At 46.2% G+C, this 24571-nt stretch overlaps 1 protein-coding gene across 1 annotated transcript in view; it reads right to left on the bottom strand.

The window, feature by feature from the left end:
- The window catches only part of LOC117872809 (interleukin-1 receptor antagonist protein-like), a 43483-nt gene extending 19599 nt beyond the window's left edge, over positions 1 to 23884 (bottom strand). Inside the window, exons 1-2 of the mRNA XM_034761595.1 lie at positions 23669 to 23884; positions 7694 to 7748 (exon numbers count right to left, since the gene is read on the bottom strand). Of these exons, the coding sequence (XP_034617486.1) occupies positions 7694 to 7748; positions 23669 to 23738 (125 nt within the window). The 5' untranslated portion in view covers positions 23739 to 23884. The remainder of the gene's footprint in view (positions 1 to 7693; positions 7749 to 23668) is intronic.
- Positions 23885 to 24571: the final 687 nt, after the last annotated feature.

Below are 24571 nucleotides of genomic sequence, written 5' to 3'. Positions count from 1 at the left end.
GGTTTATTCGCCAAGGCTTTATCCATGTGGATCAAATGGGATCTACACATAGTGGGGCTCAAAGAAGAACCACAGTGACTGTGATATAAGTAACTGTTCTTTTTATCATCCAGACATTCGGGACATTTGAATGGAGTCATCATTATTCCAGGACTGGAATGGGTTACCTGGGGAGGTAGTGGAATCTCCTTCTGTGACGGAGCAGGGAGCAGGGCAGATTTGACCTGGGAATGTTGCAGGGGGGTTGCAGTGGGGATGTGGGACTTCCCTTGAAGGAAGCTACCTGAGCTGTAACCTGAGCCAGGAACGGGGGTGGGGAGAATTAACACCTTCTGCCCGGGAGACTGAACAAAGGAGAGGGGCAGCGGGAGGAGTTTGGTTTTTAGTTTCGGTTGGGGCTGGGTGGTGCAACGCAGGGAACCCCAAGCTGGGGTCTAAGCTCCCTGAACCTCCCCGAGGGACCTAATTGAGGGGGTCTGGTCGTACCTACACGCTCTGCTTGAGACTGTGTTCCTGTCCTTAAATAAACCTTCTGCTTTACTGGCTGGCTGAGAGTCGCAGTGAATCTCGGGAAGAGGGGTGCAGGGCCCTAACTCCCCCACAATCCGCAACACCTTCCTTAGAGGTTTTTAAGGTCAGGCTTGACAAAGCCCTGGCTGGGATGATTTAGTTGGGGATTGGTCCTGCTTTGAGCAGGGGGTTGGACTAGATACCTCCTGAGGTCCCTTCCAACCCTGATATTCTATGATTCTATGATTGAGCACTGACAGGGAGCTCATTTCTGGATAAGGCCAAATGGAGACAACTACCTGTCTAGACAAGAATGATACAAAGCTGGCAGAAGGCGGGCTTCCTGTGGGTGTGATGGGAAGAGCTTGGTTCTTCCCAGTCTGTAGCCGTAGGGCCTTCAGTCACTCATCATGCCCCAGCGTATTAAGGAGAGGCAATTTAACCTTAACCACAAGGCTCAAATTGGTGGCGTTTCCTTGTTGGACTCATGAAACCAAATTACCCCAATTAACTGAGTACCGCTCCGTGACTTCATCGGCGTTCCACCCACATCACCCAAGAGGGATTTGACCATCGACTGCTACAGCGGCTAATTGGCGTGCTCATCTAATGGTGCGCACAGCAACACAATTCCCATCAAAGGCAATGGGTCACCTTCATTCCTGTCTGTCCCTGGGTGAAGGCTGTTTATAGACTCTACGCACAACATCTGCTCATGGATGTGTGAAAGTGAAATGAATTATATTAAAGAAATAGAATGAATTAAAGAATGCTGTATGTACCTTTAAGTAGAAATGAGAAATGCTGCAAGCCAGGGGGGCAGGAAGCAGACATTAACTGCTTAACTTGCCATTTAAGGGCAATTGGTGAAGCATTAGCCTTAGATCGATAAGAGTTAATAAGGAAGCAGGATATGCATATTGTGGCCTATGCAAATTTTACAATTTTGCTCTCTCTGTCCCTTCGTTTAGTTCACACCCTTTTATCTGTATAAATAAGACTGTTTGAATCTTGCATGGGGGCTCACATTATCTGAATGTATTAGCAGAGCGCTGTGCTAATAAAACAGAGTGGTCTGACAAACTATGAGTCCTGAGTCTAACTTTGACAATTTGGAGGTTCCACCGAGATGGCAACCGTCTTCACTGGGGCTGTGTGATTCCTTACCGTTTTTGTAGGACGACCGTGGTAGCCGGCACCTGGGCATTTGGCCTGAGCGGTCCTCCTCCTGAACGGAAGGGTGCACGACCACAGTGAGGTCTATGCCATCGAACCTGTTGGTTCCCACTCTGTTCTGGTAGGGACCCCGGGATCTGACATCAGGAATCTGGTCAGGTAATTATTTCTGTGTTTTGTCCGGACTGAGGACTGTCCTGTCTCTGTGTCTATCCGTCCTCCTGTGGAGTGTTTGAGTCTGGGTGCCATCTCCGTCCGGGGATCGGCCGACCAAGGGGTTCCTGTCCCCGCGGTCTGAGTGAGTGAAATCTGCACAATCGCAGCCGCACCGCACCTTGGGTAAAACCCTTGGTGTGAAAGCAAGGGCGATTGAGTCAGTAGCCTGTGAGCTCCTTTTGTGTGTTGCACCGGGCATTGCTCTGATGAACCCGAATTTCCTTCTTGTGTGATTGGTGTGTGTAAAGTCCTCCTGTATTGGTAACCAGACGTCTAAGTCGGGACAGTTCCCTAAAGGAACGCCGGCTCAGTTTTAGGAAGGGTCCGGACTCCTGTAAATTTCTGGAAAAATGGTCTAGGCTAACTCAGGGAGATCCCAAAACTCAGTGGCCACTGTTAAAACCTTGGAACAAGGACCGAGTGGACATCTTAAAAAACAAACTCAGCCAGCCTAAAACTAAATTGGCTAAAGGAGAGGTTAATTGTTTCATGCAGTGGTGGGAAGAGGCAAATCGTAGGTGGACAAAATCAAAACTCGCCTCTCTCAAATATTCAAATAATAAATTAAAAGCTTTATTAAAAGCCTCTTCTCCCACCACCAGACTGAGCACTCCCCTTCACCCTGTTCTCTGACAAAAAAAAAAACAAAAAACAACAACCCCGGATCGATCCCAACTCCCTTCATACTCCCCTCTGTAAAAAGGATAAAATGCCCCTTGTTCTGTTCCCCTTCGTTGTCTGCCTCAGAAACTGATTCTTTAGTGTTCCATTACCAATTCAGCAAGGAGGGTGGGCTCCTCAACTAGCGCCTACCCTTCCTGGTCCCTTTCCTTAAGCATTTCTTTCAAAATTGTGAAATGACCACAATATCACTCACAAAAATGGTTCATTGGAAAAAGCAGGATTGGGCCCAGACAAGCAGGCAAGCAACAGATAAAGAAACTAAAAAAAAAAAACCCCCCAAAAAAACAGGTTGGAAGCCCTAAGGGCATAGTGTCAGGAGTAAGTGCAAGTATGAACCCCTGGAACAATACTTAAAATGGTGAAATCTGAGTTGATAAAGGTGTCATTTTGGGAAATAAACAAGTGATTTAAGGAAAGAGAGTGAAAAGTTAACTCTACAGAGGCTGGAGAGAATTAAACAGTTAAACTTTGTGAAAATGTTAAAAAGGATCTTGTTAAAAGAATTCTTGGTTTCTTTGTAGCCATTCTAAAGGAAAAATGGGCCCTTTTCCAGAGGAATGTCTGTAAATAATCCAGGTAAAGAGACTATCTAATTAAAATCATTTGACTATGGACAATTGAGTCAAATTTGCTAAAAGAACATAGAGGGGGTTCTATTGGAACTTAACTGCCCCAAATGTATAAAGGTAATGTAATCTATGTACAGCTATGTAAAAACAAAGCAGTGTAAGAGGGATGTTNAGAGTGAAAAGTTAACTCTACAGAGGCTGGAGAGAATTAAACAGTTAAACTTTGTGAAAATGTTAAAAAGGATCTTGTTAAAAGAATTCTTGGTTTCTTTGCAGCCATTCTAAAGGAAAAATGGGCCCTTTTCCAGAGGAATGTCTGTAAATAATCCAGGTAAAGAGACTATCTAATTAAAATCATTTGACTATGGACAATTGAGTCAAATTTGCTAAAAGAACATAGGGGGGGGGGTTCTATTGGAACTTAACTGCCCCAAATGTATAAAGGTAATGTAATCTATGTACAGCTATGTAAAAACAAAGCAGTGTAAGAGGGATGTTAAGGGAGAGAAAATGTGTATGTATCTGTCTGTGGGAATATGTGAGGTTTGTAAAACTCCTGTTTTGTAAGTTTAAGATAAATTGGTTTTGTTTTGTTTTGTTTATAATCCCACTAAAAATCCATTTGACTCTTTAATTAAAAGTTGCAAAACTGACAGACCTTTTTGCCAGACACAGGTAATCAGTGTTGGTTGACTTTGAGATTTGGTATTTAACCCTTAAGGGGTAACTTGATTCTTTACAAAATTTAAATGTTTTCAAATAAAGACCAAGTCATGACTGCAGCAGGACAGTCAAAATCAGAAAAATAGGGAGAGATTCTGGATTCTGTTTGTTTGTTTGTTTTTGTAACAAAATAGCAAATGAAAGCTGTAGGAAAAAAATAAAGACAGTGGCCCTCTGAAGCAACAGCAGGGGTGAGGTGCACAAAACAAAAAGAAGCAATGTTAGAAACACTGAGCCTTAAAATGGCTCTGTTTAATCAGACTGTCACTTTGATAAGGGTACATAAAACTCTGTAAGAACAAAAGAAACAGTTACACCTTATGTAAAAATTAATATGGCTAATGTTTTAAAAGTTAAAGTATAGAAGGAATGTGCAGACGTGTGCAGTGTATATTATAGAGGGGGTAAAAGAAATGCAAACGAAACATGCTACTTAATTAAAATCCTATTAGGGCTCCTTTGGAGCCCTAATAGGATTTTAATTAAGTAGCATGTTTNAACCATTCATATTATACATGCAAATGGCAACATGTTAAGAATTGCCACTGCAGAAAGACATAACAGCTTACCATTGGTATAATATATTTTCTGAATGGTCTCCCACAACTACTGGCATACTAATGTTACTAACCCTAATTGTTTTTGATTTTAAATTGTATGTGTTTAATTGTAACGTTTGAAATGTGCTGTTGGATAAAACAAATGTATGCAAAGCTAGAGCCACAGGCCCAAATCACCTCCCAGTATTTTCTATTACGTGGACTAAATAAGAAGTGACACTGGCGATTAGTAATCTTAGTGTCAAAAGGGGGATATGTAGGAGCAGGATTTTATAATGTCCCATAAGAATTAATGTATGATTTGATTTCATCCTGTCAGCCACCCTTTTTGAATAGCAGAATGGAATGACAGACCAGAACAATCCTTATGACTGATTATGGTCACCCTTTTGTTTTAGAATAAGTTATAATGTCTACTATGGTTTCCTATATGTATTACAAAGTAGGCCTCTAGTTAAATATACATTTCTTTGTTTTAAGGTTTAGTAACAGGATTCTCTATTGTGTCTATGTTAAGTAGATTAGAGGAACATTGAAGGCCTGGGTCTCAATGTAAATTGTCTTGGTTATTGATTGTAAAACTTAGCAAGGTTTAATTTGCAATGCCTTTTTGCTCCATATAAAATACTACTGTTTGTATTCTCAATCTGTGTGAATAAGGAATGTATGCATCAGGAAAAGATAAGGTGTGAAGGCCATTGTTATAGCCAGAGTCAAGGAAGAAGAAGTAAAGAGACTTAAAGGACATCAAAGAATCATCAAAAAGAAGAACAGGAGGATGCATCCGAGGAAGTGGGCTGTAGTCCACGAAAGCTTATGCTCTAATAAATTTGTTAGTCTCTAAGGTGCCACAAGTACTCCTGTTCTTCTTTTTGCGGATACAGACTAACACGGCTGCTACTCTGAAAAGAATCATCAGGTACTGCTTACTATCCAGATGGCTGTTAAACTGTCTGGCATCACAGCGTGCATACATGCTTCGCAGTGTAAGAAGGCACCCCCCAGCAAACCAATCACCTCAGGACCACGCAGAGTCAATTTTGACTCCAGAAGAAGACGTAGAGGAACAGCCTGCAATACCTTACCATCTACGCTCTTGTAAGGGTTGCCAGAAGCAGACGAGGACCTAAAGCAAGGCCCAAAAAGAAGCAATAGTGAGCCTAGCGCCTGCTGTCTGGTGGATGTAAAACCGTGACTGCGGTTCCCTCAGTTGAGGTTGTCAGAACCGGAAGGGCCTTGCCTCCAACATGAGCCTCTGGTGGCGCCTGTTCCTCGGCTGCTGGTGTCTTAAGGTCTGGGGAGTCCACAATGACAATTCTTTTATCCAGCAGCAAGTGTGGATAGCTCAGACTCTTAATATTTCTAATTGCTGGGTCTGCAGCCACATCCCAGCTCACTCTCAAGCTGGTGTTCCTGTCCTGGCAATCCCACTCAATTCCCCAGACCTCACTGGAGGACCTCGTCCGATTAACAAAACATGGAACAATAATGACACTTGGGAAGCAGTGGGAATAAATGTATCTAAATGGATAAGTGTGATGGAGGGAAAAGGTCATTGGTGTTGAGTGTGTAATGGACAGGGCTGGATCTGGGAAAAAGCCGTCGCCTTCAGCATATTGTGGCCAATGGTGTATGGGATTATTCGAACAAAACTAAAGAGTGGCGGGCCGGGTACGGGGATATGAATTTTTCTCGACCTGGGATCAAACAGAAAAATCAATCTCATGTTCCCCCTACAGTAATCTTAGTGAAAACAATACAATCTTTCAATGCCATGCAAATAACACTACTCTTCGTAAGGAGAATTACCCTGTGCCCTTCGGAGGATATTACTCCTCCTTTGTAGGCACCTATGTGACAAATGGGTGCAACCGACCCTCCCCAGCATTAATAGGCCATTATTGGGTTTGTGGGACCAAAGCTGTGTTACCAGCTAACTGGTCAGGTATCTGTTATCCCGTCCAACTCTTCCCACAATTCCGAGTGCTAGGGTCCTTCCCACGAGAACGCCTTCGTAATTTCAGGCGAAAAAGAAGGGACTTATCAGATGCCCAATGGTATGTAAATAACATAAGCCCCTTGACCTGGGAAGAGGCCATTGGCGGTTCCCTTATCCCACTTGGGGGAGTAATACACCATGCAAAAAGGCTCCTAAGGTTACAAGCAGTAGTTGAAATAATGGCAAATGAAACCGGAGAGAGTTTAAAGACCCTGGCCAAAGAAACAGGGGCGATCTGACAGATGGCCCTCCAAAACCGTCAGCCATTGGACATAGTGCTGGCGGCCAAAGGAGGGACCTGTGCTCTCATTGGAAAAGAATGTTGTGTGTTCATACCTGACGACACCAATGAGGTAATAGATCGCGCTAGTCCCTTAGAACAAATCGCATATCTTCCCTATGAAGAACCGAGTTCTTTATGGAAGTGGCTAAGTAACCTATTCAATTTCTCTGGCATAGGAAACTGGTTGTTTCAGGGAGCCCTGACTATCCTGTGCGGAATCCTAATGATTTTTGTATGCTTTCAGTTAATCTCCTGTTGTATCCAGAATTGTGTAAGGTATGCCACCCAGGTGACTGCCCCAAAACAGAGTGCTAATATGATGATGTTAAATATCACTGATGAACAAAGAGATAAAGAACTATTAATATGTGGAACCCAGTAATTGTTGGTCTTTGCGTAAGCTTGAGTATTAAAGAAATAGAATGAATTAAAGAATGCTGTATGTACCTTTAAGTAGAAATGAGAAATGCTGCAAGCCAGGGGGGGGCAGGAAAGCAGACATTAACTGCTTAACTTGCCACTTAAGGGCAATTGGTGAAGCATTAGCCTTAGATCGATAAAAGTTAATAAGGAAGCAGGATATGCATATTGTGGCCTATGCAAATTTTACAATTTTGCTCTCTCTGTCCCTTTGTTTAGTTCGCACCCTTTTATCTGTATAAATAAGACTGTTTGAATCTTGCATGGGGGCTCACATTATCTGAATGTATTAGCAGAGCGCTGTGCTAATAAAACAGAGTGGTCTGACAAACTATGAGTCCTGAGTCTAACTTTGACAGATGCAATGCCAGATCCTAATCACAACTGCACCAGTGTAAATCCAGACTGGCACCAATGAAGCCCATGGAATTACTCCAGCCTCACCTTAACCAAACTAAGAATCCGGCCCATAAACTCCTCTCTAAAGGCAGCCCAGCACCGACAGGGCAGACCTGAACCTGCAGTTTCTGAATGACTAGGAACCGGTAATTACCTGTCACATCCTTTCAGCTCAGGGAGCTGGTTGAATACTCTGGCCATGGCTGCTCCTGGAAGAGGAAAAACATTAGACTCAGCTCTAGGTATCATATTCCCATCTGAACAAGCTCCATCTAGTCCTCCTCATGCTAGTCAGGAGCCAGGCCAGCAGGAAAACCTCCTCTGGTCGATTGGCTTCTGATTGGGAGCTACCAGACAGGCAACACGAAGTAACATTGCTATAACTAGAAATCAGGCTGTTCTCTGTTTTAACCTTTCAGTGGGAAACTTCCTCAAAAGACTGCACCACACAGACAACCAAGGGAGAAGAAAGGAAGAGGCCGCTGTCTGACGGACAGATGCCCCAGCTGAAAGGCACCACGGCAGAGAAATGCGATGACAATACCTGCGTCTGCACAACTTCTTCATGCAATTCAGGGTGTCTTCTGCTCCCTGTGGTTCTGAATGATTTCTTTGGAGTATGTCATCCAGCTTTATAGTGTCTCTAAAACTGGGAAATTCCCGGGGCTTAGTGTCTGACGCAGTTTCTCAGATTGCCTAATCCAAATGGGGCTGGATCTCCCAGTCCATTCCACAAGGGTGAATCCAGGGCCATCCTTAGGATTTATGGGGCCCTATGCACTAGTGTAGCTGCGGGGGAGCAGGGGAAGCGGCTGCTCCCCCACTGAGCACAAATCCAAAAGTGGCGCCTTAGGCGCTGACTTGTGGGTGCTCCAAAATTCGGTGGGTGGGTGCAGAGCTGCGGGTGGCCGTGCCTGCAGACGGTCAATGTAAACACTGTCTCGCGGCCCGCCAGCAGATTACTCTGACTAGTCGCGTACGGCTCGCGGGCCACAGGTTGCCCACCACTGGTCTGGGCCCTTCCTGGAGGGATGCACTCAAGGATCAGTGATGGGAAACTGCATCTCCACACCCTTTCCTTGTGGAGTCCCACCTGGATCAGTTCTCTCTCTGGTCCTATTCAACCTCTGCATGCAGCCATTAGGTGGCCTGGTTGGACGACGTGGACTCAGGTACCAGCAATATGCAGATGACACACAGCCCCACCTATCCGTCACCACATACAACCACACTGCTACCATCACGACAGATAAGATCAACTCCGGGCTGCAAAACAGCTGTCTGCAGCAAGGGAGAGGTGATATAGCTGAGGAGTTTGCAGCCACTGTGCAAGCTTCCTTGGGTGGAAGGTTCACACCCACAATTGGTCAGTTCAGTCTACAGTCTAAGAGGCCCCTGGATTCCTTGCTGATGCTCAGCTCTCACATCACTGCAGCTGTGAGTAATATGTTACCATTCCCAACTGTCTAGGAGACTCTGTCCCATCTTGGTGGACCATGACCTGGCCTCAGTTCTTCACATCTTCATCACCTCTTGGCTGGACTACAACCAGTGGTGCAAGTAGAAATAATTTCTTGCTGGTACACTGCACTCATGGGAGGGACACAAGGGGGGGGGCACATGATCTCCCCACATGACCCCCCACGTGACTCCTACTCTCCCCACCCTACCCCCAGTCCGGGGCCTCTGCACTTTCCCCATCCCCTCCCCATGATCCACATCCATCTCAGGTTACCTGCGGGCTCTGTCCTCCTCCTGCTGCGCGGGAGACTTCTGCTGTACAGACCCCAGAGAGGAGGACTCAGGAAACGCAGCTAATTGGAAGGACTGGGGGTGGGCTCCTCTTGTGTTTTTCCAGTATGCCGTGCTAGCTATAAATATCTTACTGCTATGGTGTACCGTATCACCAGACTTGCACCCAGGGCTGTCCCTAGGGGGGTGCAGGGTCTGGGGCGGAAGTAACAGATTTGTCTCTTCCAGGACCGACCATGCCAGCCAATCGCACCAGCCCACGGGGCTCCCCAAAACATGGGGCCCAGAGCGGTTGCCCCAATTCACCCTATCCAAGGGATAGCTCTGCTTGCACCACTGACTACAACAGTGTGACATACCTGGGCATGTCAACACAGAACACTTGAGAGCATCGCCTCAGCAACACAGGCTACTGGGAACACCTCACCCTTGTTCTTCACACCCTACGCTGGCTTCCCCTAGAATATGGAACCAAGTTCAAGGTCTTAGTCCTTATCTTCAAGATGCGCCACAGCCTCAATCCAGATTAATTAATTGCCATTATTATATTGTATGATATTAAAATTAAAAATATCCAAGTTATTTTTATATTATTTTAAAATTAGGGTTTCTTAATTCTTTTTCAATTATAAAATTAAATTAAATTAAAAATACAATAATTAAACCAATAGCATCCAATTAAATAAATTTTTAAGTAAAAAGATCATTTAAAGATAGAAAATCAAAACGGTCCCTTCAGAAAAGCTTCACTGTGATTTTTGTTCCCACAGAATCTTTCGCTTTCCCCCTCCTCCCGTTGCTGTCATCTACCGTCCACCAGCTCCTCCCCAATTTTGACTGCTGGCTCCCTTTCTTCATAGAATCAAATGTTGGGCTGGAAGAGACTTCGAGAGGCCATCAAATCCAACCCCCTGTGCTGAGGCAGTACCAAGTCAATCTAGACAAGGGGTTCTCAAACTGGGGGTCGGGACCTCTCAGGGGGTCATGAGGTTATTACATGGGGGTCGCGACCTGTCAGCCTCCACCCCAAACCCTGTTTTGCCTCCAGCATTTATAATGATAAATATATAAAAATGTGTTTTTAATGTATAAGGGGCGGTCGCACTCAGAGGCTTGCTGTGTGAAAGGGGTCACCGGTACAACAGTTTGAGAACCAGTGATCTAGACCATCCCTGACAGATGTTCATCCAACCTGTTCTTCAAAACCTCCAATGACAGGGATTCCACAACCTCCTTTGGAAGCCTGGTCCAGAGCTTAGCTATCTATAGAGTTAGACAGCTTCTCCTAATATCTAACCTAAATCTTCCTCGCTGCAGATTAAGCCTCTTTCATCTTGTCCTGCCTTCAGTGCACATGGAGAACAATTGATTGCTGCCCTCTCTATAACAGGCCTTAACATGTACTTTCCTAAAAGTAGTACTTTGCACTTGCCATTATTGAATTTCATCTTGCTGAATTCACACCAATGCTCCAATTTGACAAGGTCACTTTGAATTTTAAAGTGGCTGACTTAGAACAATGCTTCCTCAGCTCTTGTCCCCTAGCGCCCCTCCTCTACTTGCACTAGACTGATGACATCTTCATCATATGGACCCACGTAAAGGAGGCCCTTGAAGAATTCCACCTGGATTTCAACAATTTCCACCCCACCATCAACCTCAGCCTGGACCAGTCCACACAAGAGATCCACTTCCTGGACACGACAATGCAAATAAGTGATGGTCACATAAACACCACCCTATACCGGAAACCTACTGACTGCTATACGTACCTACATGCCTCCAGCTTCCATCCAAGACACATCACACGATCCATTGTCTACAGTCAAGCCCTAAGATACAATCGAATTTAATCCAACCCCTCAGACAGAGACAAACACCTACAAGATCTTTATCAAGTATTCTTAAAACTACAAAACCCACCTGGGGAAGTGAGGAAACAGATTGACAGAGCAAGACGGGTACCCAGAAGTCACCTACTACAGAACAGGCCCAACAAGGAAAATAACAGAACATCACTGGCCATTACATACAGCCCCCAGCTAAAGCCTCTCCAGCACATCATCAACGATCTACAACCTATTCTGGAAAAGGATCCCTCACTCTCAGCCCTTGGGAGGCAGGCCAGTCCTCGCTTACAGACAGCTCCCCAAATACTCACCAGCTGATACACACCACACCACAGAAGCACTAACCCAGGAACCAATCCCTATAACAAACCTTGTTGCCTACTGTGTCCCCATATCTACTCTAGAGACACCATCAGAAGACCCAACCACACCAGCCACACCATCAGGGACTCATTCACCTGCACATCTACTAATGTGATATATGCCATCATGTGCCAGTAATGCTCCTCTGCCATGTACATTGGCCAAACCGGACAGTCTCTACGTAAAAGAATAAATGGACACAAATTGGACATCAGGAATGGTAACATACAAAAGCCAGTAGGAGAACACTTCAATCTCCCTGGACATTCAATAACAGATTTAAAAGTAGCCATCCTTCAACAAAAAAAACTTCAAAAACAGACTTCAAAGAGAAACTGCAGAGCTACAATTCATTTGCAAATTTAACACCGTTAATTTGGGCTCGAATAGGAACTGGGAGTGGCTGGCTCACTACAAAAGCAGCTTTGCCTCTCCTGGAATTGACATCTCCTCATCAATTATTGGGAGTGGATCACATCCACCCTGATCGAATTGGCCCTGTCAACACTGGTTCTCCACTTGTAAGGTAACTCCCTTCTCTTCATGTGTCATTATATAATGCCTGCATCTGTAATTTCCACTCCATGCATCTGAAGAAGTGGGTTTTTTACCCATGAAAGCTTATGTCCAAATAAATCTGTTAGTCTTTACGGTGCCACCAGACTCCTTGTTGGTTTTGAATTTTAAACCTGTCCCCTGAAGTGTTTGCAACCCCTCCCAGCTTGGTGTCATCTGCACATACTCTCCACTCCGTTGTCCAAGTCATTAGTGACAATATTTAATTGTACCAGATACAAGACTGAACCCTGCAGGAACCCACTAGAGATGGCCTCCTAGTTTGACAGTGAACCTTTGATAACTACTCTTCAAGTGTGGCCGTTCAACCAGTTCTGCACCCACCTTATAGTGATTTCATCTAGACCAGTGCTTCTAAAAGCAGGTCCGCCGCTTGTTCCGGGAAAGTCCCTGGCAGTCCGGGCTGGTTTGTGTACCTGCCACGTCCGCAGGTTTGGCCGATCGCGGCTCCCACTGGCCATGGTTTGCTGGGAAGCAGCGCGGGCCGAGGGACGTGCTGGCCGCCCTTCCTGCAGCCCCCATTGGCCTGGAGCGGCGAACCGCGGCCAGTGGGAGCCACGATCAGCCGAACCTGTGGACGCAGCAGGTAAACAAACCGGCCCGGCCCGCCAGGGGGTTTCCTGGAACAAGTGGCGGGCTCGCTTTGAGAAGCACTGATCTAGACCCCATTTCCCTAGTTTGTTTATGAGAATGTCTTGTGGGACTGTGACAAAGGCCTTACAAAAATCAAAACATATCACATCGTTTGCTTCCCCCCAGCCACTAGGCCAGTAATGTTATCAAAGAAAGACATGATTTTTTCTTGCTGACTATTTCTTATAGCCCTATTATCCTCTAGGTACTTACAAATTGACTGTTAAATTACTTGTTCCAGAGACTGTCTAGGATGGAGTACGACAGAAAGGGATCTAGGGGTTATAGTGGACCACAAGCTAAATATGAGTCAACAGTGTGATGCTGTTGCAAAAAAAGCAAACAGGATTCTGGGATGTATTAACAGGTGTGTTGTGAGCAAGACACGAGAAGTCATTCTTCCGCTCTACTCTGCTCTGGTTAGGCCTCAGCTGGAGTATTGTGTCCAGTTCTGGGCACCGCATTTCAAGAAAGACGTGGAGAAATTGGAAAGGGTCCAGAGAAGAGCAACAAGAATGATTAAAGGTCTTGAGAACATGACCTATGAAGGAAGGCTGAAAGGATTGGGTTTGTTTAGTTTGGAAAAGAGAAGACTGAGAGGGGACATGATAGCAGTTTTCAGGTATCTAAAAGGGTGTCATAAGGAGGAGGGAGAAAACTTGTTCACTTTAGCCTCTAAGGATAGAACAAGAAGCAATGGGCTTAAACTGCAGCAAGGGAGGACTAGGTTGGACATTAGGAAAAAGTTCCTAACTGTCAGGATGGTTAAATACTGGAATAAATTGCCTAGGGAGGTTGTGGAATCTCATCTCTGGAGATATTTAAGAGTAGGTTAGATAAATGTCTATCAAGGATGGTCTAGACAGTATTTGGTCCTGCCATGCAGGCAGGGGACTGGACTCGATGACCTCTCGAGGTCCCTTCCAGTCCTAGAATCTATGAATCTATCTTTCCAGGCATTGAAGTTGGGCTGACCCGTCTATAATTTTCCAGGTCCTCTTTGTTCCCCTTTTTAAAGATTAGTCCTGAGTATGCCCTTCTGAGGCCAAACAAACAAACAAAATCCCCACAGGGTGATGAAGAGTCTGTAAACAATCCTTATTTCTCAGTGAGTCAGGTTCACTTCTTTATTTTTGTGGTGTCACGAAGCTAAGTCCTGAAGTTACTACATGGAACCTTCTAAGAAAATGAGAGGTCAGGTCAGACTAGCTGTAAAGGCTCCTTCTGGCCTTAGAATCTATACAACAAAAAGATGGTAAAGATCACAATTTCGAAGATAAAAACAAAAAGGTAGGCAGAAATAAAATCCACTCAGTCCTTCTTTATCAGACGTAAGGAAAGAGGCATGGGCTGTTTATTTCCTCATTGCAGCTCAGCCTCCAGGCAGATTCCACAGTGTTTCCCTTTGCCAAATACATTTGCATATTTCATCATAGGAAGTGTGACAGCCAAGAAAAGGGGGGCCTGAATGTGCCCAAGCAACTATGAGATCTGCAAAACACTGCCAGGCATTAATGAAATGTGTTAAGTTTCTTTTCTCACAGATAAAAGAAGTGCTACCCAAAGACCCTAGCAGCCCTGCCATTCATTGAAACAAGGAGACTGAGTCTACGTAAAGTCCATCAATGAAAGACTGCTTTGGCTCCACACTGGAAAGGCCCTTTCCAAGTGCTGTTAACCACCAACACCGCTGTGAAGTGCCAAGGACTACCTGCCTGGACCCAGGCTTCTCACTGTAAAAAGACCCCTCCACCTTGGGAGGACTCTCCGACTGATAAGCCTATTTCTCCTTCTAGCTCTGCTGTGCCTTCTGGACAGCAGGAAAAAGGAAAAAAGACAAGGTGAAGTGCTAGTAACCTCTCCCTTGTCCACTGACAGACCTACTGTGCCTTTGGATTTTTCTAGAAGAAGCAAAACCATTACAGGGTGATGTGCTAGTAACCTCTCCCCTGTATGATGTTAAACCACACTGTTTCAGGAAAAGAGAAGAAGGAACACTTGCTTCATTGAAACCACCAAAGTCCAGGGATTCCTGACTACAAGAGACATTAAGAACTGACCCTGGTGAAGAAACAAAGAATTATACACTGGCAGGAAGAAACTTGTGGGACCCATGCTTGGGAATGTGGTATAGTACTACACCAAAAAGAAATATATTAGGATATCAATGAACTGTGATTAACACTACACTAGGGACTGTTAAATTTTCATTACTCTTATTCAGTTTCCAGATCACCTCTACATACCCAAATCGCTCACAGGGGGCTGCCATTAGATTAGCACAACAGAGGGCTTGGGTTATTTCCTCTAGAAAGAAAAGTGACTTGACCGGATCCCTATGGGATGGGGCCAATAGTGCAGCAGCAGTTTGGAATATTTTTAAGAACCAAAACATGATGAGAAATTGGGGCACAGCTAACCCAGGTACAGGCTGGAATTGGTGAGTTACATGTTATCTCCGCCCTTAGTTCTATGACCCAGAAGTTGCTGACAGAGATGGTATTGAATATCACTGAGGCTGGGAAGGCATTGCAGTGGGATCTAGCATGTTCAGAAATTCAGGATTTCCTGAATGACCAGCTAATGGCCATTCGGAATGATCTAGAGCATCAGGCTTGGCCCACTGGCCTTACAGACACATCAGGAGTACCATCTGATCTGTGGCCATGGAGACATACTTGGAAACTTTCTGGGTGGAAGTACAAACATTCTCAATGCTCCTTCCAAGCATATGAACCAATTGGGGGGAACTTGTGCTCGCATCCGGGAAAAATGTTGTTTCTATGTGAATCATTCTGGCTTAATTGAGCAGGATTTACAAGCCATTAAGAATGCTGCTGTTGTTTTCCCTGCTTTATCTCTTGATCACACCTTTAATTTTGAGGACCTCCTTCCAGACCTTGGGTCATGGTTTACGGGGCTCTTTCAAACAATTGTTAAATGGATTCTTTTCTTCCTATGTGTAATTTGGACAATGATACAATGTGCCAAATGCCTGTGTAATGCTATGATCAAAAGCTCTGCTGTCCATAAGAAAACCCAGTATCTGTCCCTCCAGCTTGATTGAGTAACGGGCCTGACAATTTTTGAATTTGTCAGGCCCGAAGGGGGGAACTGTGAAAGTTACTAGTGACCCCCCCTTAACAGAGCAGCCTTTATGTCAACCAGTGGCCATTAAGGGGAAGCAGACACTTCGAGTACACAGTAGCCTGAACTTTTCAACTGTCTTCCCTTTAAGGCCTTAAGGTAGTTGGAGCTGGTCCCAAGCTGGTTTTCACTGACCAGATAGCAAAAGCACGGGTCTGACAACCACCAATCAAGTGTTAACACTGCAAGGACCTTTGTCCGAATGTGTATAAAGGATCTGTAAAATGTGTGTAAGACAGAGTTTTTGTACTAAGGTGCAAAGCTCTCCTTTCTTCTGCAGAATAAAGCAACTCTTCCTTATCCCTGTCTGGNCCCTTCCCCAAGGTCCCGTCCCTACCTCTTCTCTGCCTCCTCTACGGAGCGGGGAGCATGCTGCCACTTGTCCCCCTCCCCCTCGCAAGGGCCATCAGGGAGGGGGAGGAGGGAGGGGCAGGAAAGCACCATGCTGGGGGAAGAAGCGGGGGAGGGGAGAAGCTTGGCTGCCACAGGACCAAACTTCTGCCTCCTGCCCCCACAGGGGAGAGGGGTGGGGGGGGGGGGGGGGGCTGAGTGGGGCTGGGGGCCGGGACCTCGGCAGTGTGCCACTCAAAATCGGCTTGCGTGCCGTAGGTTGACAACCCCTGGACTAGTGTGTGGAGAGCTGTGGGATCCCAAAGGATGAATGGAGTGAGAGAAATGAGTGTGCATCTGCTGGATGGGACTGCTGGTCATTGGTATGTCACCCAAACCCTTGCTGGTGTAGGGGGCTCTCCATTAGCTGCATTGATTGGAGGAAAGGCTTTGAGCCGGGCCAACTGCTTTGAGCCAGCAGACTTATAAAAAGGCAGCCAGTTGCGAACTGAGTGAGCAACAAACAGAGGGAGTTTGCCTGGGAGTTCACCTCAGGGGAGTTCCCACAGAGTTTTTTTCCTTTCAGGCTTCTGTGAGCAGTAAATACAACATCTGAAGAGGCACTTAAAAGGAAGACAATATGCATATGAGCTATCAGCTGTTGTGACCTGCACAGAATGTGCCATTATGGAAGCAGAGAAAGAACTGACAGGAAGGGGCTTGCAATGCATGATAGTTTGTTAGCAAGAGTCAGGCTAATTGTAACTCTAATAACACGAGATTTGTAGAAGAGAGGATTGTGTGAGGCGAGTGGGAAAGAACTGTGTGAGAAGTTGTTGCGACCTTGTGTAGATAATGTGTAGATAAGATGGAATGTAGACTAGAGTCTAAATAAGTGAGAAAAATAAGATATCAGGATGACCTATGTATAAACAAAATGCAGCTATTGCTTATTATTGTCTGTAACAAAAGGTATAAATGCTTGCTGTAATTGTTTACCTGTAGAGANGCTGGCCCTGGGCCAAACACAACTGGAGTTGCAGCTAGCAAGGGATGTGAAGGGTAACGAGAAGGGTTTCTACAGGTATGTTAGAAACAAGAAGGAGGTCAGAGAAAGTGTGGGACCCTTACTGAATGGGGGAGGCAACCTAATGACAGCTGATGTGGAAAAAGCTGAAGTACTCAATGCTTTTTTTGCTTCCTTCTTCACAGACAAGGTCAGCTCCCAGACTGCTGCAGTGGGTAGCACAGGATGGGGAGGAGGTGACCAGCCCTCTGTGGTGAAAGAACAGGTTAAGGACTATTTAGAAAAGCTGGACATGCACAATCCATAGGTCCAAATTTAATGTATCCGAGGATTCTGAGGGAGTTGGCGGATGTGATTGCAGAGCCATTGGCCATTATCTTTGAAAACTTGTGGCGATTGGGGGGGGGGGAAATTAGCAGGTGCTCGGCACCCACTGGTAGCCAAGCTCCCCCCTTCCCCACCTCACCTCCTCCCCCTTCCCAAGCGTGCCACGTCCCCGCTCCTCCCCCTCCCTCCCAGTGCTTCCCGCCCCCCCTCCGCCTAACAGCTTTTGGGCAGCACTTAGGACTTTCTTGGAGGGAGGGGGAGGAGTGGGGACACGGCACACTCAGGGGAGGAGGCAGAGAAGGGGCGGGGACTTGGGGGAAGGGGTGGAATGGGGGTGGGCGAGGGTGGTGCATGCGCGGGAGGAGGAGGGACAGGGGCGGGGACAGGGTTGGGGGGGTCAAGCACCCACCAGGCAGAGGGGAAGTCAGCGCCTATGTCATTGGCCATTATCTTTGAAAACTCATGGCAATCAGGGGAGGTATCGGATGATTGGAAAAAGGCAAATATAGTGCCCGTCTTTAAAAAAGGGAACAAGGAGAACCCTGGGAACTACAGACCAAAAATCATGTAGCAGGTCCTCAAGGAAACCATTTTGAGGCACTTGGAGGAGAGGAAGGTGATCAGGAACAGTCAACATGGATTCACCAAGGGCAAGTCATGCCTGACCAACCTGATTGCCTTCTATGATGAGATAACTGTTTCTGTGGATATGGGGAAAGCAGTGGACATGATATATCTTGACTTTAGCAAAGCTTTTGATACGGTCTCCCACAGTATTCTTGCCAGCAAGTCAAAGAAGTATGGATTGGATGAATCGACTATAAGGTGGATAGAAAGCTGGCTAGATTGTTGGGCCTAATGGGTAGTGATCAACAGCTCGATGTCTAGTTGGCAGCCAGTATCAAGCGGAATGCCCCAGGGGTCAGTTCTGGGGCCGGTTTTGTTCAACATCTTTATTAATGATCTGGATGGTGGGATTAATTGCACCCTCAGCAAGTTCGCAGATGACACTAAGCTGGGGGGAGAGGTAGATACGCTGGGGGGTAGGGATAGGGTCCAGAGTGACCTAGACAAATTGGAGGATTGGTCCAAAAGAAATCTGATGAGGTTCAACAAGGACAAGTGCAGAGTCCTGCACTTAGGAAGGAAGCATCCCATGCACTGCTACAGGCTGAGGACCGAATGGCTAGGCAGCAGTTCTGCAGAAAAGAACCTGGGGATTACAGTGGATGAGAAGCTGGATATGATTCAGCAGTGTGCCCTTGTTGCAAAGAAGGCTAACGGCACATTGGGCTGCATTAGTAGGAGCATTGCCAGCAGATCGAGGGAAGTGATTATTCCCCACTATTCGGCATTGGTGAGGCCACATCTGGAGTATTGTGTCCAGTTTTGGTCCCCCCACTACAAGAAGGATGTGGACAAATAGGAGAGAGTCCAGCGGAGGTCAACGAAAATGATTAGGGGGCTGGGGCACATGACTTATGAGGAGAGGCTGAGGGAACTGGGATTGTTTAGTCTGCAGAAGAGAAGAGTGAGGGGGGGATTTGATAACAGTCTTCAACTACCTGATGGGGGGTTCCAAAGAGGATGAATCTAGACTGTTCTCAGTGGTAGCAGATGACAGAACAAGGAGTAATGGTCTCAAGTTGCAGTGGGGGAGGTTTAGGTTGGATATTAGGAAACACTATTTCACTAGGAGGGTGGTGAAGCACTGGAATGGGTTGCCTAGGGAGGTGGTGGAATCTCCATCCTTAGGGGTTTTTAAGGTCAGGCTTGACAAAGCCCTGGCTGGGATGATTTAGTTGAGGATTGGTCCTGCTTTGAGCAGGGGGTTAGACTAGATGACCTTCTGAGGGCTCTTCCAACCCTGATATTCTATGATTCTATGACTTGGGAGCAGGAGGAGTGGGGTCTGGCCCTGCTGCTACAATGCTCTATGTGAATCCAAGGGACAGCTGGGGAGTTCAGGCACGCACAGATTTGCTTCAGAATTCTTAACTCTTAGTTCTGCTGCTTGGAGCTGCTTTATACACAAGGGAGTTCACCATCACTGCTTCTGAACATTGCTTCTATTTCCGGATGCCAGATATTTTGTTTACATGGGGGGTGGGGGGCTTTCCTGCCCTTATGTTAGGAGTTTAATAACCCTGCTCCATCCCTCAAACTCATGGCCCCATGACCATCGGAGCACACGACAATCATTAACGTGCACTTTGTCTCGGCACGGTAGGGAAATCTCATCAGCCCCATCTTACAGAGGGGGAACAGAAGCACTGAGAGACTAAGTGATGTGCCCAAGGAGTCTAAGACAGAGCAGGAAAATAAATGGGTTTCCCAAGCTGCAGGCTAGTGCTCTAACCACTGGGCCACCTTTCTCCCATTCAGAGCAGATGTTGGTCTATGGTCTGTGATGGCACCATATTCTGTGTTTGACAGCACCTAGCACAATGGGGCCCTGGGCCATGGATGAGATTGCTGGACACTGTCACCAAAATAAACAAGTACCATTGATAATCAAACAGCCCATAACTATCTTCTTTCATGGAGTTTATGTGTGAAACAATAAAGGTGACACCTGCAAATGTCATTAATTACAGCCAGGTGATGAAATCATCAAACAGACAATTACGATCGCCATTCCAAATGTAACAGTTAAACAGACCCCAATGACATATGCACATGAAGTAGATAGTTAGCACGTTCACTAATAAATAGCCAGGTTATTTAGCACATAATAAATACCATGCATTTAAAAATCCAACATGATACATCGCAGGAAGAAGTGACATGATTTTAAGTTAACAAAAATATATAAATACCATTAAATAATTAGATAATAATTAATACTATTTTTGTAAGGTCCCATCTCATCATATATCTAAGAGAGGGACAGACAAACAGAGGCAGAGACAGTCAGCTCAAGACCATGAAAGTTCTGTAGTTTTAATTTTGTTGTAAAGGTCAGGAGAATAGGAGACTTCTGACTTAGTAGAATATTTGCCAGGTCATTTTTGTGACGAGTTTTGCAATATTCTTCTAATAAACTATTGGACAATTTTTGCTTATTGGCATGCTAGGAGCCAGGCCAATAGTTCACGAATACCAGGACTAGGATAGATTTTGCACAATTTCCCCACAAAAATAGGTTTTTTTTGGTGGGTGGAGGGTGGGGGGTTGGTTCATTATTCATCCAATGCCACAAAATACACTTGTGGGTCCTGTAAAGAGCTTGCTGCTGGGATAACTACAGCCACCAGGTGTCCCCATGGGAGATGGCAGCTTCGGAAGTGATGAGGAGCTGAGAAATAAAGATCAAGGGAAACTGGTTTTCTAACTTGCACATAAGGAATGGATAATGGCCCCTAACATCTGTATCTTAGATACTTGCATGATCCCCATTGCTCTGGTATCTGAGTGCCTCATGATCCCCTTATGAGGTATAGAAGTACCATGATCCCCAGTGGGAAATAAGACAAGTCACTAATGCCTGGTCTACACTACAGAGTTCACTGTGGACAGTCACTACGTAAAAGGATAAATGGACACAAGTCAGATATCAGGAATGGCAATATACAAAAACCTGTAGGAGAACACTTCAACCTCCCTGGCCACACAATACCAGAAGTAAAGGTAGCCATCTTACAGCAAAAAAACTTCAGGACCAGACTCCAAAGAGAAACTGCTGAGCTTCAGTTCATTTGCAAATTTGACACCATCAGATCAGGATTAAACAAAGACTGTGAATGGCTAGCCAACTACAAAAGCAGTTTCTCCTCCCTTGGTGTTCACACCAACTGCTAGCAGAGCACCTCACCCTCCCTGATTGAACTAACCTTGTTATCTCCAGACTGATTCTTGCATGCATATTTATACCTGCCTCTGGAAATTTCCATTACATGCGTCTGACGAAGTGGGTATTCACCCACGAAAGCTTATGCTCCAATACATCTGTTAGTCTTAAAGGTGCCACAGGACTCTCTGTTGTTTTTTACAGATCCAGACTCACACGGCTACCCCTCTGATACTTGACTACAGAGTTCGGTGGACATAAGGCAGCTTACGGAGGCCTAAGTATGTCAATGTCAGTGTCGGTGTCATTAGGGTGTAGCACACAGACACTGTTCTTTACATCCCTTGTTGGCTGTCATTCTTGTCAATTTCACCGCTCTGCTGAAGCTGTGAAATTGACAAGAAAGCCCTACTCCTAGCTACCCAGCTGGCTGCTGCCGGGTCTCCGCTCCAAGCTGGGCTGCCCTCCATGCTCCCAACTTGGGCTGCCACCCGAGTTCCCCACTCCCTACTGGGAGCTGGGTATGGATCTACTTACCGGAGGTGAGAAGCCCTGGGCATTCCCCCCCGCCTCCCCGCAGCTCGTGGCTGTGAGCAGGGAGGCGAAAAGCCCCAGGGGGCAGGTGAGCTCCTGGGGGGAGCTGTGCAGAGCTGAGAGCCCCTCCTTCAGTCAGTGGAAGGGCTCTTGGTGAGGACATGCACCACCAACAGAAGGAGGGTAGTGTGGACATCAGCCACCTCAGTAATTACTGCAGTGACTGTAAGTCAACCTAACCTAGATCAATTTAAGATTGTAGTGTAGACATGCCCTTAGAGCCAGACCCTCCAAGGTATTTAGAAGGCCAACACCTATTGATTTCAGGATTTTAAGGATCTGAGCCTAAGTATCTCTGTCAGGGCCAGCTGTAGCGTTTTTGCCGCACCAAGCAGCAAAAAAGATCGCCAGAAGCTCTACCGCCGCTTCATTCTACGGCGACAATTCGGCGGCAGGTCCTTCGCTCCCAGAGGGAGTAACGGCCCTGCCGCCAAATTGCCGCCGAACGGCTGGACATGCCGCCTCCCTCTTCATTGGCCGCCCCAGGCACCTCCTTGCTACGCTGGTGCCTGGAGCCACCCCTGATCTCTGTACCTTAGTTCCTCATCTGTAAAGTGGAGAGAATAGCACTGCGCTGCTCACACACTCTAGCAATCGGGGCTATATAGGCCCCAGGCACTCAGATACCACAGAATATGTTCTGAGGAGAAATCTGGGATACACCCCTTAACACAGTTGAAGCCGCCCTCACCAAACCAGGACACTCCACCAGAGAAGTAGGTCACATCATGGAACGAGCCACCCAAATATCCTGAGAGAACCCGCTTCAATACGGGGGGGGAAAATCCATCTGACCGCAAATGCCTAATTATCACCTACTATCCCATACAGGACCCAGATGGGGTATCATTAAACTATTACAATCCATACTCAATGGGGGACCACATCCTGAAAGAGATCTTCCCTGAACCCCCTCCGTGGCCTTCAAACAACCCCAAACATCGCCAAGCTTAGCATTAGAAGCAAGCTCCCCACAGACCAGGATCCACCAATTCAAAGCGGCACCAGACCCTGCTAGAACAGCTGCAAAAGCTGTAGACATATCTCCACTGTTATGATGATCAACAAGCTCCACAACACACCACTCAAGATCTGTGGGTCCTACACATGCCAATCACAATATGTGGCTTACCTCATCCCATGCACTAAATACCACACTTACAGCTATGTGGGTGAAACCAGCCAGACAAATCGCTCTGCTCTCAAATGAACTCACACAGGAAAATGATAAAAAAACAAAAACACCAGATCATCCATGGGCGAATGCTCTTCACAAAAAGATGACTTCATATCTGACCTCTCAGTCCTCATCCTCCAGTCCAAGGAACTCTGCACATCACTTTCAAACAATGAGCCAGGGAGCTTACATTCATAACCTTGCTAGACACTATTAATACAGACACTGGATTTCTGTCTTATTAAAACACTCTGTAACCCATTAACCCCCCTTTTTTGTCCGATGGCTGCAGGGGTGTTAACTACCCACTTCACCTCGAATTCACTCCTTATGCTAAACAATCTGGTCCACCTTGAATTTAGCTGTGACACTCTGAGTAACTTCCCAGCCCTGAAGAAGAGCTCTGTGTAGCTCGAAAGCTTGTCTCTTTCGCCAACAGAAGTTGGTCCAATAAAAGATATTACCTCCCCCACCTTGTCTCTCTAATCGATAGACAAATTCAGGCTAGAAATAAGGAACAAACATTTAACAGTGAGGGGTAATTAACCATTGGAGCAGCTTACCTAGCGATGTGGTGGTATATTTGTCACTTACACTATTTAAAACAAAGTTGGACATCTTCCTGAAAGCCATGCCGTAGCCAAACCAGGCGTTCTGGATGCAGGAGTCACTGAGGGAGGTTCTCTGAGCTGGGCTCTGGAGGTGATCAGACCGGGAGATTGGAAAGGATCTGTCTGGCCTTGATTGTGATTCTGATGGTCCCCTTCGTTTGGCTTCAGGAGGATAAGGCTGGGACTGATTTCTCTGCAGCTCATGGCCTGCTTTTATAGCCCCAAAAATAAAGTGGATTCTTTCACAACCGGAAACGCTGTGATGGGTTTATTCACCCTTCCCACAACAGCTGCAGATGTGGATGTCACGTCAAGACAAGAGACACCCTGCTACGAGAATGAACTCGCTATGTGACCTTTGCAAGTTTAACGTGTGCCAGGGACCATATGTTATGAACTATGGATGAAGCACATGTAGGCTGGGACTGAACCCACAACCTTCAGCTCCAAAAGGCATCTGATCTGCTCATGTGCCATGGGTAGATTACCAGGTTTTTGAGTGGATTGAGGGAGGAGAATGCTGGGCAGGGTGGGCTGGGCAATTCATTTGCAGTGCCAAAAATACTTCACAGGCCCCTTTGCGTGATGGATAGGAAACTGTTAAAATGACAAGTTGTTGCTTTAAGTCTATAAGGGGATTCCTGGTCCTGCTGGCAGGTAGAGTGGTCTGCAGGGAAGCCTGTGATCGGGATCTCATGCAGTCAGTATGCAAAGAACCAGCCTAGAGTAAGGCAGGGTGAGTTGAGCCTCCCCACTGTAGGGAGCAGCCTGCTTTGTCTCCTCCTGCTTTTGCAATGACTGGGGCGTGGGTGGTCAAGCCTACTGGTTGGAGCAGAAGTCAGGCCTAGTGGTCGG

This window comes from Trachemys scripta, chromosome 2 (assembly GCF_013100865.1).
Source record: "Trachemys scripta elegans isolate TJP31775 chromosome 2, CAS_Tse_1.0, whole genome shotgun sequence".
Lineage (NCBI taxonomy): Eukaryota > Metazoa > Chordata > Testudines > Emydidae > Trachemys > Trachemys scripta.
This window is presented reverse-complemented; position numbering and strand designations above follow the sequence as displayed.